Source organism: Cryptomeria japonica, chromosome 4, assembly GCF_030272615.1.
Source record: "Cryptomeria japonica chromosome 4, Sugi_1.0, whole genome shotgun sequence".
In the NCBI taxonomy this organism is placed as follows: Eukaryota; Viridiplantae; Streptophyta; class Pinopsida; order Cupressales; family Cupressaceae; genus Cryptomeria; species Cryptomeria japonica.
Genome location: NC_081408.1, coordinates 625,811,388 through 625,831,503, shown reverse-complemented (window position 1 = coordinate 625,831,503; position 20,116 = coordinate 625,811,388). Strand labels below are relative to the sequence as shown.

The 20,116-nt window shown below is 35.1% G+C and overlaps 1 protein-coding gene across 2 annotated transcripts in view; it reads left to right on the top strand.

Moving 5' to 3' along the window:
- Positions 1-20,116, top strand: part of LOC131079051 (uncharacterized) — an 82,823-nt gene that overhangs the window by 40,426 nt on the left and 22,281 nt on the right. For both annotated transcript variants that reach the window (XM_058016933.2, XM_058016931.2), the window contains 4 exons: positions 8,694-8,915; positions 9,003-9,618; positions 9,873-10,037; positions 17,812-17,911. In XM_058016933.2, coding sequence (XP_057872916.1) covers positions 8,694-8,915; positions 9,003-9,618; positions 9,873-10,037; positions 17,812-17,892 — 1,084 coding nt within the window. In that variant the 3' untranslated portion in view covers positions 17,893-17,911. The remainder of the gene's footprint in view (positions 1-8,693; positions 8,916-9,002; positions 9,619-9,872; positions 10,038-17,811; positions 17,912-20,116) is intronic.

The window sequence follows — 20,116 nt, the reverse complement described above, 5'->3', positions numbered from 1 at the left end:
TCCTGGATAAACTAATCAACTTTGAAAGCATTGTGTACACGGAGCAACACGAGTCACGGGAAATATATGGCAGGAGTCATGATGGAGAGTTGAAGCATAAAATGGATGCCGTGGAACCAGATTGCACCTTGTATTCTTCAGAGAGACATCTATAGATTCCGAGAGTTCACAGAGGATATATGCAGGTTGTTCGAGTAATTAGCAGTCACGAGAGTAGCGCAAACAGCCACAGCAATTAGCAGGTGCACCCAAATTCCTCAATTGTATGTTATTCATTGATAGACTAAAATATTAAAAAGTTCATTCTGGAATATCAAAAACTATTTGCTCCCTAGTCAATACGCTAAACTCTATGAGGGTACTTCTGAAAGAGAGAAGCGATGCATTTCATCTTAGGCAAATTGTTAATTTGAATGAAACACTTTAGGCGTCCTGAGCAATATATTTATCAGTCCTAATAGGGAATTTTACATTTTTGCATGAAAAGAAATGATTGAAAAGTAAACTTGACCTATCTTTTTGATCTCGAAGGTTCAACCAGACCTGAAGTTACTTATTTCACAAATGAGGTTTCTTTACATCAAAGACTTGCAACCATACAAAATAAATGAATGATGAATGCTTACTAACTAGCCAAAGTAGAGATCAGCAGATCCACATCAACTAGAGAAGATTAAACAAATTGAACGTCACACAATTTCATGAAATAAATAACTAAGTTGCATTCAAAGCTACAATTTAGACAAGTAGAAATTATAACATAAATTTCATTTTCTCTTCAATTGAATAATACTTTTTGTAGCATAAGCCCCAACTTCAGGTCTTCAACTATCATTTAGAATTTATGTGCTCAAGGCACTTATTTTCAGGCATACAAAGGTTAGCTTTTAGGGACTTGTTGACGTGTATTTTGTACACAGCCAAACACAAAATAAAATACCTAAAGGGTACCTTATCCTCTCTTGAATAAAGTCTTTGAATGCTGAAGATATTGCGAAAGGATCAATCAGGATGACTTCAAGGTTCTTCGTTGGAGGATCTCTACGTGTGGATAAGCTCTCTGTGGTATGATGTGATTTGCTGGAATCACAAGGGGACTTACACTTGTCGACCTAAACGTCTGATTTGCTTTAAATATTGCTGGAACACAAGATTTTACTGGCTTAGATTTGAAAAAAGGGAAAAAAAGACGAGGGCGAGGAAAGGATCTAATTCTGACACTAAGAATGTAGGAGCAATGAATGATCTTTGATGAAATTCTAACTAAGTCTTGTTTTGACATCCCAGGACCATCTCCACAAGGTTAGTGCGATCTTCGAAGGAAAGCTTTATGATGTTCAAATCATCACTATAGGCATAGACACCATCAGGCTGATGCATATCAATGAAGAAGCGACAATTGAAGTTAAGCTTAAGCTGAATGATTCCAGTTGACTACACAAGGCAAGTCTGCAATCAACAAACTGCTAGTAGTATGGATATACGAATTTCACCATCAATCAAACACATTTCTTCCACTCATCTAATAACATGAAATCAAATATGAGAAGTATAGAGACCATGCAAATTGTTGAATCGACCCATAAATTTCACCATTTCTTCAATGAAGTTTTACAAGTCTTTTACAACAACATCTTGGCAACAATCTTTGCCTTCTCTCTCTACTCTACTCTAATTGCTATACTATTAACTGACTAATTCACTATTCTAACTATTCACTCCCTACTCTCTATTAGCCTTTACAAATGAAGAGCCGGGGCTTATATAGTGCCCTTAATACAATTCAATGGCTAAGATCAATTTGAGATCAATGGCCAAGATTCTACAATGAAAACCCTAATTAGGGTTTGTTACAACAAACTCAATTCTAACCAATGAAATAATTGTATTAATTGGACACATGTCTTCTCTGGAATATTCGACCAATGGATAGCTGGGGTAGGTACATTGAAGTTTGTGCCACCTCCCATGAGTTAGGTACATTGAATCTAGACATGCTGAGGTGGACCAATCTGACTGGAGGAGCGATGACTAGGATGCCACCTCGTCTGACACTTGGTTGATGCCAATTTGATGTTGCTGAGAAGCTAGCTTTAATTAACTCTTCTGAAACTATCTGCTTCTTCAACGAACCCTTGCTCTAACTTCTTTTGTCTTTGATGTGCAGGATGATTGATGTACCTCGCCTTGGAATGCTGGATTGGAAGAAGTTATTCCTGATGATGCTTGACTGAAGAAGGCCGTCCTTGTCGATGCTAGACTGGAGGAGGTCGCCCTTATCCTTGCTTGATCTTCTTTGATGATATCGAGCTGGAGGAGATCATCTTTGTCCTGGACCGGATCTTCTTTGATGAGACCCTGCCGACTTGTAGATCCTCCGGCCTTAGGAGTCGCCATCTTGATACCTACACAACATTTCAAAATTAGTCCCTGAGCATCAAAAGGAAGATTTAAGATATTAATTAGGAAACTTCATGATAAATCTAGAGTTATCATTTCCTAATTAATTAATCAACACTTAGACTTTTCTAAAAAAAGTGCCCAAAAATCAAGTCTTGAACAAGGATATTAGGATAGTTTCGCCATACCTCCTCTTGAGTACTTAACTCTAAGACCTTTTGAAAATGATGCAAGAAAAATGGATTTTGCTAGGCAAAGTTTAAATCATAGCCCTCTCTTGGATGAATTACGCCTCCATTAGTCTTCAAAAGAATTTCACCCTCCTTAGTCTCCACACTCAGCAAAATTTCGCCTTCAATCTTCTGGATTTCGCTCCTCAAATTGCTCCTCAATTTCGCACTTTAGAAGGGATGAATGAATGATTTGAACTTGAAACAATGCCCCCCTATTATATAGAGCGCTCACCTTCTTTCCATGAGGCCGACCTAGTTTTTTTAATAATAAAATAAGATAATAATCCATTAAAAAGGAGGCCGACTTGCTTGCAAAAGCCAATAATGTGCTTGAGCGCTCAATTTGTATTTTTAATTTTAAAAATTAATTTTAGTGCCTCCAAGGTGGATTTTTTAATTATTTCAAGGCTTAAAATTAATTTATTAAATGCAAAATGCTTTTAAATTAATGCGAATTTTAATTTTCCAAATGTCTCAAATTTAGCAATTTTGGTGATTTAGTGCAAACTGGAAAATATCAATTTTTGATCAAGGTCTCAATGAAGCTTGCTAGTGATTTCGCCCTAGACCCTCTCCAAGGGTCAAGAGCGATTTTTCTTCCCTAGCTCAAAATTGACATTTTTCAAAGCTCAAAATTTCTTCAAGGCATCTCAAATAGGTCCTCTTACTGAATCCCAGTCTTAGTTCTATCCATCTTAGGAGAAAAAGTGTGATTTTGGTGTTTTTCGCCCTGGACCCTCAGCAAGGGTCAGGAGCTATTTTTGCAACTTTGACTAAAAATCCTCATTTCCTTATCAAAAAAACTTCTTCACCAGGCAAGATCATGTTTATGTCTCCCAACTAAGCAAGAAAATCCTCTTTCCAAGTTTTTCACCCTGGACCCTCAGCAAGGGTCAGGAGCGATTTTTGCAAATTTAGGCTCAATCCATCATCATTTTTCGTGGAAACTTCATTCATCACTAGGTAATGTCCTTCCTCATCCACTCATTCAAGCTTGTTTTGTTTCTGCAGGGCAAAGTGGAGGTTTTTCAAATTTTTGCCCTGGACCCTCAGCAAGGGTCAAGAGCGAATTTTAGGTTTTAGGCCAATTTTCAAATTCTTTCATCTTCAAATCACTTCCATGGCATAAAACATCACGTCCTTCTCCCATCCAAGTCATAAAAACCAAAATCCAATCTTGAAATGCAAGGAAAATAGGAGGATTTGAATTTTTCGCCCTGGACCCTCTCCAAGGGTCAGGAGCGAATTTTGCCTTTGGGCATCAAAATTTGCACTTTTAACCATCCAACCCAACTTCAAGGCAATTCAAATGTCATTTCACACCCATGTCTAAGCTTGGCCTTGCTCAAATTTTGGAGGAAAAGGTAGGTTTTAGGATTTTTGCCCTGGACCTTCAGCAAGGGTCAGGAGCGAATTTCCTTTTCTAGGCTTGGTTTTTCCTTTTTCAAACTCAAAATCACCTTAATTTGACCAAACAAGGCAAGAAATGTCCTCTACTAAGATTTTCGCCCTGGACCCTCAGCAAGGGTCAGGAGCGAAATTGCCTTCCTTGTCCAGAATTCATCATTTTGCACGCTTCCAAACCTTTGAATGATGTTCAACCTTCACTCCAAGAGACCCTGCACATAAAAATTTAGCCAAAATTAGTGACAAATAGGCTCAAATAAGATTTTCGCTCTGGACCCTCAGCAAGGGTCAGGAGCAAAATTCACAATCTAGGCTAAACTGCTCAATCTCTTAGTTTCAAACCACTTCACAGGGCGAGGTAAGATCACTTTCAAGGCCAGGAACAAGGTGGCAAATGAAGTTTATAATGAATTTCGCTCTGGACCCTCAGGAAGGGTCAAGAGCGAAATTCCTAATCTTGGCCAAAATTCATCATTTTCTTCAAGGTTTTCAATCAATTCCAAAGTCCAAACAAAATGCTTTGCAAGTCAAAATTTGGTCAAATAAGGCAAGAAATGAGTCCTAGGTTGATTTTCGCCTTGGACCCTCTGGAAGGGTCAGGGGCGAGATTCGCTTTGGACCTCTTGAGAGGGTCAAGAGCGAAATTCGCTTTGGACCCTCAGGAAGGGTCAGGAGCGAAATTTGACCTTTTGAACTCTCTGTCAGGATAATTTTATGGAATATAACATTTAAGTATAAGAAATTTATACTTTAAGTTATATTCCATATATACTTTCAGGATGTTTGAGAGTGGTTTCAGACCTCCAGGAGTTATATTGCAAAATCTAGTTTTTGGAGGATTTTCAGTTTTCCAGACTTAGTCAAATTTCAGGATCAGGACATTCCAGACTTAGCCAAATTTCAAGATCAGGACATTCCAGACTTCATCACTTACCAACTTGACCTAACTCAAGCAGAACCTGCTATCCAGGTGATCCCCTTGGCGACACTCGAAAGCTAAAGGCTAACAGACAAAACCCTAAAAGACCTAGAAAACAAACCCTAGAAAGCAAAAAGCAGGGGTCCCCATTTGCAATGGGGCGATGTGTGAAATGGTCACAACAGGACTTAAAAAGGTCCAAAACATTTTTCTTTAAATTGGAAAATTTACTTTCATCCATTGCCTAGAAATAGAACATTGAGAATAGTCACTCTCGGATACAATAGTCGCTAAAAATAGAAATTTACACACAAGTGACCTTTGAAATTTGAGAGCAACGGGTGGATCTTCTAGAATATGATGAGTCCATTAGAACTTCAGAAATCTTAGCCAAGATGAATCCATTGATACTCTAGCATGATGATATGCCAATCTTTTGAATTTAAAACCCTTAACCTTGGAAGCATTTTGATAGAATTTTATATGGTGGTAAATGGATGTTTGAAATCCAAGAAAGTTTTCGTCCTTGAAGATCTTCAAACAACCGAGGGTTTTTGTGAAATTGAACATGGAGCTCAAATGTTGAATTACAAAATGAAGACAAGATGATCCTCAATGAATCAAGTGCCCCTTTTAAATAGTTTTCCAAATTAGGCCCATGATAAAATTTTACTTTAAAAGTCTTTAAAATACCTTTTTAATATAAAGTGTTAAAAGATATATTTTTAAATTTAATTATAATAATACTATTAAGTTGCCCTTTTAAAATAGAAATTATTGAGCCCAACTTAAAATAATATTATTAATCATTCCCCTTGCTTTATTCCTTAGCCCATAGGAAATGAAGATAGGCTAGAGGCCTTCTTCATGTCTCTAATTTCGAAAAGGGGACATGATAGCCTGCCCTTCCCAGAATCGGTTGTCCTTAAGCAATTGCAAACTTGGATGCTCAAGTCTAATGTTGTACTGTCCATAGAGTTTAGATTGCATGCCTGTCAAGTGAAACAAGTCTTGCGAAAGAGCATTGCAGAATCTTCTATCTTCTATCTTCATCATGCACAACAACATGAATGCAAACCTTGGGGTAATTTATGATAAGATCCCGAATTGTATCTTCTCACTTCTGACTTAGATTAGGTAGGAGATGCAACCAATTTACAATATGCTCCTCTTTGATTCAAGGTATGTTGTTAGTGTTCTTAGGTAGTCACTTTTAGGGTTGTTTTAGAGTTGACTCTTCATGTTATGCTTTTTTCATCTAAAAAATATTTTTTTGTGCTGGGCATGGACACCTAGTTATGGCCTGTATGAATCTGGTATGTATTGTGGCAGCATCCACAGTCTCAGGCGAATTTGTGCATACCTAAATATGTACCATATTGAAACCTATACTTGTTGTATGCCCTTGGTACATGAACCTGGTAGCTTAGGTCCGATGTTTTGAAAATGACCATTTGTTATTGATTTGAGACTTTGAATAGCTACAATCCCATTCCATTTTGTAACAATTAGGTTGTGAAAAGTTTAGGACGATCCATTCACAAGTTCCTTTAGGAAAGGGATAATGTATGTCATGTCCCCTCCTTGATCATTATATATAACCTAAATGAAGTAATTATTATTAATTAACATAATAATTATTAACAAATGATTACTTGGAATCATTAAATATTTATTTATTTATTAAATATTATTATTTAATTAATATTTATTAATTATTCTTATATTTGAAAATATTATAAATAAATATTACATATTAATAAGATGGTGATATTTAAACGTTTGATCAATAACAGTGTGTAACTGTAATTGATCAATAATAAATTAATATGTAAACATTCATTATCATAACAATGTAATTAGAAACAAATATAATAATAAATAAATTCAGGAAACATATATTCAATAAAAACAATATATAATAGAATATCATTCAAATAAAAAGTTAATTATTTAATCAAATACTAAGTGGACTGCTGGTGTCAGAAATTGTCCCCTCAACAATAGACAGTGATATTCAGCAAGAGTGATTGGTAATGAGTATCGGATTTAATCATGAAGGCAGCGATTATTCAATAAAGACTTCTGAGTTAGCGATTTGTCAAAACAGTGACCAATAGTCAGTATGTTGTGATCATGATGGACAGCGATCAGCATTAGTCGATCAATAAATTATATATTAATCAATTCTCATCTTACTTCAGACAATGATTAAACAAATAGTGGTTTCTGTATGCAAAGACGGTGATCTTCTTGAACAACGATTTCATTAGAAGAGCAACAAATATATCATGAAGTATAGCAATGAATAGTTAATACAAAGACCTGCAATTATATGCAAAAGAAGCACTCAAGTTAAGATAAATGATAGTGATTAACTTCCTTAGTTTAAAGATAGCAATTAATAAGTTATAGAGGAGTGATTACCAAATCCTATTAAGGATAGCAATAAAGAATGTAAAACAAGCTAATAACAATCGTTCATGAAGAAGTGCAATTAAGAAAGAATAAGGATGTGTTCCGTTTCAAGGAGAGACACAACCATTCAATACAAAAGATATAAGTGGAGTATCAAACATCAAGTTAAGGGGATCATGGAATCATTCTCTGATTTTTAATATTTATTTATCCATATTTGATACGCTCTGGAATAGCAGTGCTCTGTTGGTGTAGAGACAATGGCATACATCTGAAGATGGTAACCAGACATAGTCCAAACTTTGCACACTTCTAAAACCATTTCTGAAACAACTTAAGTGGCCGACAGAGATGACTTACAGTTACAGCATATTAACACTGCATCATCAGAAATGGCTATAATCCTTTGAAAAGTCACTTTTAGTATAATCGACATTGTCATATCAGGGATAGCAAAGGGTTAGAACAGAACCGTTATTAAGTCACAGGCAGTAACATCATTGTTCTTGGTGGTATGAATGGAAGGGAATCAGTGATGATATCAATAAAGAAATCTGAGACATTAATCAATATATAACTAAAGGCGGCAAGATAAAAGGTTTGATTATATCAAATGCAGCAGTCAGAAAAAGGATCAGATTAATCAATAATTGATAATTTACATATATCTAAAAGGAAGGGAATTGCTTTATGTAGCAATTAATACCTTGGAAATGCAGTGATTATATTTTGAAAACTATTCAAAGATTTTACAAATCGTTGTGCATCTTGGGTGGCAACCCCCAAGAAAGGACATCATCATTAGATGTTTCTATTCATTCTTTTAAAAGGTTATATAATAAGATTATGATGGGTATGAATAGGTTATGTGCAATGAGAAATTTCTGAGTATATGGCAACCAATATCTAATATAGGAGGAGATAGTGAAGAGTTTTAAGAAAGACTTATGAGGAGATTGTAAGAGTTCTATAGCAGTTTGTGAGGAGATGGTAATCAGTTTATGGGGGATTTATGATCAGCATAAGTCAGAGAAAGTTATCAAGATAAGTTCCATCTTCCAAAATTATTCTTAGCATTATGATTTAAATATTATAGTAAAATGTCTTTAGAATCAATGAAATTATATTTATAAATGTATTACAATTCTCCCTTTAAGTTAGAATTGTTGTTTCAGGACTAAATTAAGGTAAATCCCAAAAGGGGACATTACAATGTAGCTGTTTGCTGATAAGGGATGATTTAGTTACTGCATTGCAATTTCTTTCAGTAATTCTATTTGGTTTATAGTAAGCATAATGCTGGTGTTTATTCTCAGGTTTCATCAACATTCTTTTCAAGACCTTGTTTCTTCTTCTTCATTGGGTTTCAAAGTGAAAGGCAAGGTGTCAAATTCAGTCTATTTGTCTCCTACTGATGTGCACTCGGTTACCAAATCAAGGGTTAGGACACATGAGAACCCAGCTCAGCCAATGAAAAAGGGGAGGAGCGTTCCTTTTAAATTACCAGATTCAAAGAGTCCATTCAACTGCAAACTAAGGTGAGATTTGCTCTCCAGTTCAGCAATATAACATCTGTGTCAAATCCATGTTTCCTTATTATAATTGTTCTTATATCTAAATCACAGGCATCTCGGAGAAAATACATCATGTATGTCAAAAGATGAGGGAAACTTGCACCCAAATCCTCGCTTATCTAAGCCTAATAGTGACTCCAGCACAAATTTCTCCAGTTCAGGGTCTACAAGCAGCAAGAATGAATTAAATGATTGCGCACATGTATTAAACAACATACATAAACAAACTGAACCATCAATAATTGCTGAGCTTAAAGCCACAATGCCTAGAACAACTGGTCTTCTAGCAGCACTTAAATCACGTAATCTGAAAAGAAGCCATGGAGCTCTTCCAGCAGTAAGAGTTGAATTTAAAGATGAGCAGAAATCAACAGATGCAGGAGCCTCTACCATTCAGTGTGGGACTGAATCTTTGCCAGACAATAACAGGAAAACATCATGTAATAGAAAATTGCAAAAGGCCAACAATGAGATGAAAACAATCCGTGTAAGAAAGCAAACTGGATATTGCATTGTATCTCCTACTGGGAATGGAAAGACAAAGCTGAATGTTGGATCATTTGGTACATTTGAAGCATCAAATACAATGAATAAAAAAGAAAGGACCTCAGCAAAATTGGAAGTAATGACCTTAACTGCGAAAATCCAACACGGACAATCAATCAAGGTTAGATGTATGAGATAATTTTTGTATGCAAGTTGGGGTTGCTTACTTTGAGTTTAAAAAATTGAATAATTTTCTAGGTTGTGGCTGATTTTTTTTAATTTTCATTGCCCATGCTTTCCCAAAAATTATCTGCACTAAGATACATGCAACTAGACAGATCTGGTGTCAGTCATGGTATTATTCCATATCAGAACTTCGAAGCTGCTATATCAATGATGAGATTTTTGGATACTGTATTCTGTGGTTTCTGGCAGGGATCTAGAAGACCTTTGCAGGAGATTACTAATGTAGGCATGCCGCAATTCCAATGCCAGGGATCTGCTGCTTTTGAGAAAGAAAACACAAATTTAGCCACAGCTCCACACCATAAAGTCAGCATGGAAGGGGAAAAGAAGACAACTCGTGGTTATTTAGTTCAAGTAATTTTCATTGCAGCCTTAAATGTTATTTAAGAAAAACTTATGGGCTAATCTTCACCTTCCTGTTTAATAAGAGATTATTGTAAAAATATACTTTCTTTAAAGAGACTAACCAAACTAAGCATCTATATTGTGCTTGAATTTTATGTTTTCCAAGACATGCAACATTTAAGAGTAAACTGTATAATTGTTTTAATAAGCTTAACATAATATTAATATACTATGTACCACAATTACATCAAGAAATATATACCATAGTTAGAAAACTTTATTCAAGCAATGAACTCTTCCAAGTACTCAAGAGTCAAAACAATTTAAACTAAAACCATGCATTATCTTTCCATGCACTATCACTATTTGGAGAGATACCAAAAGGTTAGAGCAGTGGAAAAACACATGCAACACCATCAAGAGGCACTCTTTAGTCTCTAGAAGAACAAGAAAAAGACTCAAAATAAAATAAAAGCAAGTTGATCAGTGTAGAATTCCAACATAGACAGAGTTTCAAGAGTTTGATAAGGAGACAGAATCATTTTGGAACTTGAGGGAGTCCTTCATACATGTCCAGAAGGTTGTAGATGGGGATGATTACAAAGTAATTGATCAAGTGGAAGAGGTTGTAGATGAGGATATGACATGGGGACATGAAGAATTCCTTCAGAAGCATCTAGAGTTTGTGTACATTGCCAGGGACAATGTTCATGTTAAGGGCAGGGGTATGCTATGCCCTTAACCTTTACTGCGTATGGGGACATGTGTAGTTGACTTGTGACTTGTCTAAGCCTCAATTAAGTTATATGATCATTTATATAGTCTTATATAGGTAGTTAGGCTGGCTTGGATGACATTCATGGCATAAATATGGTATATATATAGGAGGCAGTGGTTAGTTTATGATCATCACATTGTGTATATTGTTTTTATCAAGGACTATTGGAGGTAGCCCCCTCAAAGTGGCTAATTGTTGGTTATTTGCAACATATTTCACATTATATTCTTATGCAAGTTATTTCTTTACAAAAGTATTGTGATTTTAATTTGCATTTGATTTTTTGTTTGATTTTGCTTTTCTTGTCATTTACAAAGCTAGTTTTGAGCTTTTATTAGATTTTTTTGCAATGTACTACATTTACAAAGTTTCATTTGCTTCTTAAATACATCCCAAATTACACTTCTCTGTCTTCCACTCCAGTCATTCCAAAGCAAGGTTTTTTGATATTATGCTTTCTCAAAATATCTTCAGGACTTATTTGAGATAGGATGACTCAACCATAGTGTTCTTTTGTATTTATTCTTGAGTGCTGCTCTTTCCCCTGTTAAATTTCATTGGTGTTCTATTCCTAATCTTAAGTTGGGTTTTACTTTCCCAACCACAAAATTTGAACCTTGGATGTGTTGCTCATTTTCCCCCAATAACAACTACCAAAGTGTTCATCATTTCTTCTTTATTGCCTTGAATCTTATTGACCTTGATGTTCATATTTTAGTATAATGCATTATGTTATATTCCTCATTTCTTTGTTAGCCACCACAAATTCAATGTTCCTTCCTTGTAAGTCTTTTCCATCTTGCACAGCCTTTTCATGATTCTTTGATTTCTGCATGCCAGCTTCCCCAATGATTAACCATTTGGTCTTGACATGTGCTTTTTTTGGCTTTTGGAAGTCACCTCTTCTTTTTTGTTTTATCTATTCAGGCTTGTTTCTTTCTTTGATTGACCGTTGGCAATTCTCGTGCTAGGTGATCATACTCACAACAATCTCTACATTGGAAGGGGATGCCTTTGTAATCGATGGGTTGGATTCTTTCAGGAACTCCGTCATTGATGTTAAGAATTTTGGCAAAGGTTGATCAAGATCTAGTACCGTACAAATTCTCTCATAGTTAGCTGATTTGGGTCATAAACTAAGTTGTATTCCAATAGAATTGGATTTCTGTGTGATATCCCCAATATAATTTTTTGAACGTTCCTTGTAATTATTTTCCATCTTGTATAGCCTATTCACCAGTTTTTGATTCCTACATGTTAGGCTCCCAAATTTTTACCAATTTGGTCTTGTCTTGTGCTTTTTTTGGCTTTTGGAAGTCACCTTTTTTTGTTTTATCTATTCAGGCTTGTTGCTTTGTTTGATTAACCATTGGCAATTCTCATGCTAGGCGATCATACTTAAAACAATTTCTACATTGGAAGGGGATGCTTTTGTAATCAATGGGCTGGATTCTTTTAGGAACTCCATCATTGAGGTTAAGAATTTTGGCAAAGGTTGATCAATATCTAGTACCATACAAATTCTCTCATAGTCAGCTGATCTGGGTCATAAACAGAGTTGTATTCTGATGGAATTGTGTTTCTTTGTAATATCCCCAATATAATTTTTTTGTATTTTCAGATTTTTGTACTTTTTTTATTGCTGGATATAAGGACCAAGAAATGACGAACTCCAATGAAACTAAATGCTGATATAACCCTATTTTTTTGGTATTTTTTGAAGATCTGCAAAACTGACATAATATTGCCGGTACAAAATAACACTTCTGGACAGCAGAATCAATATAATAGAAACCCTTGAATTCATATATCATCCAAAGGTCATATTACAGAAATGAAATTACCAACAACAGCAGTATCTTTGGTGTGAATCTAAAGTTATAACTTCAGTAAGTGGTGTGGCACTTGTTTTTGTATAATAATGTGCTTCAGATAGTGAGGTGTCTGTGACCCAAGTCTGTATAATCCCTGCCTTCTAGACCTATAGCAGCTTGCTGATGATGCTATGTATCAAAGACTCCGCCCAACTTGTAGCAACTTTGTGTGGTGGCTGCAATTAGTACACAAATGCTTTCAATCTTCCTTTACAGCTGCAATCCTCAATTGCCCCTCCTTAATGAAATGTGGATGAGTGCAAGGGGAAAACAAATATCAGATCTGAAGTATAGGTTGGTTGCCTAGTTGGAAATGACCTTGAATCGACTGCTGAGATAGTCTGGAAACGCTAGAAAATCATTGGTATTGTTGTAGGGCTGCAATCAGATATGGAAAGTGCAGCAATAACCTCCAAAAATGTACAGTAGCGAACTGTGATGAAGGCTAGTTTGTGGTGGTTGCAAGGACAGCAATCAAGCAGCTGTGAACAAGTGCAGAACAACAGATTACAGTGTGTCAAACCCTCCTTATGCTGGTGCCAAAAATATGAACCTAGAAAGTGCTAGTTGTTTCACCAAAAAGGGGAATTAATAATGTACATCTCTGTACATCTCTCCAAAAGTCCCCTTAGATGGTACATAATTATCCTCAAATGCAAGCACTCCACAAATAAGAAAAAATCCTCCAACAAGATGTGGGTAGATCTGAAAATGTAACAATGAAACCTCCTTGACAATATTTGCTTGCCAATCAAACTTCCAAATTGCTGGAGATTCACCTTAACTTTCCCAAATTTTCTCCAGTGCAACCTATGTGTGAGGATACCCTAGGTGGTTATGAGGGTTTTCATTCTCAAACCCAGAAATAAGAGCTAAGAAGGTTTTCATCCCCCCCAATCGCAGAACTACAACCAAGGTTGTGCCCTCAAATGCAAGATTGAAATCAAACTCAAAATGAAGAAAGAGAATATCTAAAAATTGGATGATCAAAAAGAATTTGGGTGTCTGTTGTGACGTATTCACACATCGCCCCATTGCAAATGGGGACCCCCTTGTTTTTGCTTTTTAAGGTAGTGTTTTGGCGTCTTAGGGTTTTGTCTTTGATTTCTCGCCTCTGCAAATGAGTCAAGTTTTTTGAAATTTGGAGGATTCATTGAAATTAATGAGGAAAAGTGGTCAAATGGAAGTTTTGATGCTACGGATGTGCTCAGATAGGTCGAAGGAGTAAAATTCTGATAACTTCCTATTTTTTAGGAAATTTTCTTTTTAGCTTTTTGCTAAATTTAGAAAGTTGTGTTTGTCATTTTGGGCCAATCTGGGAACCTGCTTTTTCAAGTTGCTTTTTTTTAAATAGAAAGTTTCTTTTTCTAAAAATAGAATTTATTTTTTTTGCTTTTTCGGGGTCATAGGTGGTCATCAAGCTAGTAAAAGAGTCAAGTCAGGAGAATTCATCCAAGACAAACCAAGTATGAAATAGCTTTAGAATCCAAAGGAAATTTTCTAAAAAGCTAATTGAAGATCACAAGAAAAATGCCTAAGTCAGGAGCTTGGATCAAGAAGTTCCTTGTTCAAATCATGAAGATTGCCTAGTAAAGAAGAAGATTTCCAATCTCAAATGAAGTCCGCCCAAGGTGTAAGGAAAGTTTCTTGATCAGCATGCAAGTCTGCCTTGACACATGAAAAAGTTCCTTGATCAACATGCAAGTCCGCCTTGACACATGAAAAAGTTCCTCGACCACATATTAAGTCCACCCTAGCCATGATTGAAGAATTTCTTAGCCAAGTGAAGTCTGCTCTAGGCAAAACATGAAAATTCCTTATCTCATGACCAAGTCCGCCTCAGGAAGGTTGAAGTTTCTATCTAAGTCAACATCAAGTCCACCCAAGGTGAGGAAGAGAAGATTTAGCTAAGTGTTTTGGTATGAAAAATCCTATCCAAGTGCAAAGTCCGCCCAAGTTGAAGAGAATGAGAAATTTGGCTAAGTATAGGTGGATTAAAACAAGTTAAAAATTAAAGCAAAAAGGTTGAAATCAACATGAAAACCGCCTAAGTATTGAAAGAAAAATGATAAGGTGAATAAAAGCAAGAAAGTTAAAACCAAGAAGAAATTCGCCTTAGTGTTGATACCTTGGAGGAAAATTTGAAGGTTTGGCTAAGTGTCAAGGAAATTCCTCAAGCAAGAAGCAAATCCATTCAAGAAAGATTAGGGAAAATTCGGCTAAGTGTTGGTACCCTCAAAGGCTAAAATTGCTACAAATGATTTGATATTCCAAACTCAAGAAATGCAGAAACTGATCAATAATTTGTATGCTCCTATCCTAAGCATGTCTAGGAATTAATAGAGCGATGACAATGCAAACAATGTAAACTAGAATGAGCGTGATAACAAGGATGTGAATATCCCAAGGTTCTAAGGGCACTAAAAAAAGAATGCTACAATAACAATAAGAGAGTAGAGAAGGTAAGAGCAAAGACAAACAATGTCACTTCTATAAGTTTGATGAAGCCAAAGGGGACAAGGATGTTGTCAAATGCCATAAGACCTTCAATAAGATTGTTGTATTGGGCTAGTGTGATCACATGGAGGAACCAATGCCAAACAAGAGCTATTGGAAGCTGTAGAGAATTTTGTAGATAGCTTGAGAGAGAGAGAGAGAGAGATTGTGTGTGTGAATGAAAGACAAGATTCCAAATGAGGAATATGAGGGAGATGAAGGGGCTGCAAAGCTGTTCAGATCTTTCTTGAGTGGTTATCATCAACCTGGGCAAGTTGCAGGTGGCAAAACACTTAGAAATGACCATTGAACAAGAAATTATCACAGGACATTAGTATTAGTGTTCGAACAGTTTTGTCTTTGGAAAAGATGAAACACAAGGTTAAAACAGCTATAACATTAGATTGACAAAAATGACTGTGGGAAGAAGGCCTTGGCACCATGGGGGAAAGAAGGTTAAGATAATTGATGAAATGAACCTAAAACACAGTAGGAGTCAAACTCTTTACATTCAGCCCCCACTTTAGCAGGCTTATGACACTACATGAATATGCTTGCTAAAGTACAGGAATGAAAGTTCTAAAAGGAAATAACATCAGGGAATCCAAAAGGAATAGTGTAGAGGAAGGAAAAATGTTCTTAGAGCAAGGTGATGATGCGCTCAAATTGAGAACCTACAAAACAAATGCATTAGGCAACAAAAAACTTGCAACAATAGTGTTGAAAACAAAAACATGCAAAACTGTTTTATTCATATCCAAACTAAAAATTTAGTTTTATTAAAATGAATTTAATAAATATATCTCAATGATTTTATAATTTCTACTCCTAATGACATTTTTAAGAATATATTACATATATTCACAAAATTAGGATGGGCAAAAGAAGTCACGCTCCAAAATCCAAACAAGCATTCCAATAAATCATGGTGTCTTATTTATACTTGGAAAGCTTATTGATTGAATGTCCAATTGTTTGGACTATGGTTAGAACATAGGACTTAATTTGCTAGTGGGTTCTTATTCATTTTTTCACTAACCTCAAACAAGTTCGCTATTTTAACATCTGAGTCTTCTCTTGATTTTTAGAATTTTACTTATGAACTGCACTGAGTAATATAAAAATAGATTTGATATTTCCTATGTGAATGTAATGTCCCCTTTTGGTTATTCTAGTTGAAGTGGGGAAGCATTCACTAAAACAATCGATTGCAATCACATTTGAACAATATATGGGAATATACATATATGCATCTCCCCTTGAAGGCTTAAGCAACCACATCATAAATAATATAAGCATGTTAGACTTTGGGAGAAAGAGACGGGATGGGTTTGCTGAGAGCCATTTTCCCATCAAGGCCTCATTTCCATAAGCACTTGCCATCTTGTGAAGTTGAGGAGAGAATGTCAACTCTATTGCATCTCAAGCCCACAACACAAGACTTGCGAAGCTGTCTTGTATGCTTTGGTGGGTCGACAATGATAATCTGAAATGCTATTAATGTGATTGAAGAAGTTAATGCTATTCTTGAAAAATACTTGCAGTACAGTGGTGGCTTCTCTGATTCAAGACGTATTCTTCTGCAACCAATATATTGCCTCACGATCAATCCCTTACACTGGGCAATTCGAAGGGAATATAGAGATTCCTCAGTTTGGAGATTTTTTTCCTTCCTAAGTGTCGAACACTCCTTGTTTTTGGAATTGTTAAAAGTATTCGTTCTGTTCTGATCTATTTTTATCGTCTTATATGAACTTCACTGATTATAGTTTTATATCATAATATGCAATATGAATCCTTGTCCCTCCGTGCAAAAAGCTATATAAACATGTAAAGGACTCGTGGCATGCTATTATGGCTGGTGTGGGCGTGAAAACAAGACTTCATCGGACGGTAGATCTTGGTAGAACGGCCCTAACTGAATCCAATTTGAGCTGAAATGGAAACCTATCTTGTCGCAACTCTCAAAAGGAGACGTGGCTTTCTTTCTGAGTCACATCTTCTTCCATACAAACAACGCCTGGGAAAGACGTGACTCAAGGAAAAAGGCAGTTTGCACTCAGCGCGAATAATACAGGAATTACGCACAAGAACAGAATACATTCGCTAATAAAATAATTATTATCTGTGATTACTGTTATTACTGAATTAACAATTATTATTAATCTTTGTCATTAATGATTAATATTATTAATAGTGTTTATCAATAAATTAATAATTAATAATAGTGGCTTCTGTTACCAACAGTTTAGTTCAGTCTAAACATTTATTTGATTATATATATTTATTTTAATATTTTAATTGTATTATTATTTATTATTAAATTCTATTTTAGAGTGGGCATTATCATGTTTGATTGTCTAGATGGGAACATCACAGTGAATAAGAAAATATTTTGAATAATATCATGGAAAACATGAATTTGTAAACATAGCATTCAAGATGATTTGGGTAGTGTAATTTTATGGTAAATATGCAGGTGATGGGAGCATACTCGTGGCCTTAATTAGAGATTTATACCATGATGACTAGTTTGCATGAGTATCATGGCAGTTGTGTTGTTGCATGCAAATCATTTATCTTCTATGATCATTTATCATTCATTTTATCTCTTACTTTGGAGTTTTTGTCTCAGGCAAAAGTAAGAGACACATCACAACCAAGGGTGAAAGCAAACCAGACTCGATTGGTTAGGAAAGTGAGAAAGGGACCATGACCTTTATTCAACATAATAGGTATGATTTTAGTTCTATAACTTGAAAGTCCTTCATTTTGCAACTAAAACTGAGTACAATTTGTATGATGCTTTCTATTTTTTAACGTTTTCTGTGGTTGCATTTTTTGATCTGATTAATTAGTTTGATAAATCAATGATATTAAAACCTTTTAGAAAAGGATCAGTCAATTAAGCATCAAGATCAAAAATGATCTGTGAATGCTAGCGTCTTTTGGGGGTATTCTGGTGTTGTCTAACATATACATAAAATGATAATAACACCTTGAAGGGAGAGGGCCTTCTGGCTCTGAATCCTGAAGAAAGGAATTTATGCTCTCGACCTTTAGGTTGAGGATTTGAGGACCCTCTCTCAACAAAGGGGTGGAAGGATCTTAAGTAATGCATTAACAGTAACTGCTCATTTGGGCTTCTTTATTCCAATCTTTAGGGTAATGTGTATTTGAAAAGGTTCTTGGTACATCTAGAGATGCATTTATTAGAATATGAACTTAAAGTCACACAAAACTATAAATAAAAAATTTAGTTTATACATATGCAAATAAAAAGGTCTAAGATCAATCTATAAAACAAGTCAATGACGAGAAATTTCAAGCATTATGTTTGTTTTTTATCATTATGAGTTTGCGTTGGAAATCCAAAGGATGCTGTCATCCTTCAGATAATTTTTTCAATTGAGTAAGGTTAAAGACTGATTAGGATTGTAGCCAGATCACTCTAGCCAATATTGGCCCTTGGAATAAAAGATGAAAATAGTTTTATGAATTATTCTGTTTATTGACTGTACATCATTTGAATCATATAAACAATTATGAATGTGCTAATTTTAGAGCATCTTAAGCTCATTTAGGTTCTATTGCATAAGCTCTATGCTTTACAGTTATAGTATGTGACAATGTGTTATATAAATTTTTTATATTAATATAATTATCTGGCTAATATACATGGCTAAAAATATCATTTCCTTTTGGGTTAGGAAAAACACAGTGGTTCTCTGAGTTTTGGGGGTAGTGGGAAAAACTTGTAGGCTAAGTTGCCAGTTCAGGTTCAGGTTCAAGGACCTGGTTAGTGTCTTGGGGCAAATTTTGAAAATGGGTTTTGGGTTCCTTAGTACAAAGCAATATAAAAATCATATATATATATATATGAATTTAAATTATATTACAAAATAAAATAGTCAAATGTATCCTTTATTAAAATAAAACAATATTATATTAAATTTAAAATTAATATAAATATTTTATACTTATTAAATTAAAATTTATAAAAAAATAAAAAAATATTGTTAAATTTGATAATATTATAAGAAAGATATATCAAAATTTTAATTTTAATTTCTTACTTTATAAAGAATATGTTCCTCTTTTTAGAGCACTTCATTTCAGACGAACAAAGGATCAAGGCACAATGAATTTCATTTCCTGCTGTTCAATTTTCATTAGAAGCTGTAACTTCTTGTTGGTGTGGACTGGACAAATAGTCGTACTGTGTGTGGCAAGGAGAATCAACGATATTGTAAACTATATGTGCATGGCTAATAAGAATCAATGGTGAATATTTTATTACAAACTTTATGCATTGGGAGTTCTTTGGAAGTATTATTCTTCGAACAATATCATTGTTCAGCAGAGTCCTTTGTTGCTGCAGCGAACCCACACCTAGACCTGGCACAAATCTGGACCCACATCCGGGCTCCGGATGCCAAACCTGGTAACTTAGCTTATGGGTATAATTTCAAAACTTCTAATATTATCACATAATGTGTAAAGACTCAAAAGCAAAACTTGCCTCTACTTCCCCACCAATAGTTACTGATTATGATGTCATCAAGGTGGATTTTAGCTCCACAAAGTGCCTTTAGATTATTGTTTGGGAAGCTAATATGCCCTCAATAAACTACATGATGTAGAATAAAACATAAAATCTTTTTTTAAACTTAAAACTAAATGTTGATTAAAAGTTAGAGAATAATTTATTAGGTTACAAATTGAAATAAATTTAAAAAGTTAAATAAATAAGAGAGATAGCTTGCTTTGGACAGATTCAATCTTGTAACATTCAAAATATGGTGTGGTGCATGCCAGAATTTGTTACAAACATTTGTTGTTGTTGGCCTCTAACTAGGTTTTCGGTTTTCCTAATCCACTCAACTTTACCTGTTTTTGATGAACATAAGATCTAATGAACTCACTCCACAAGGTGACTA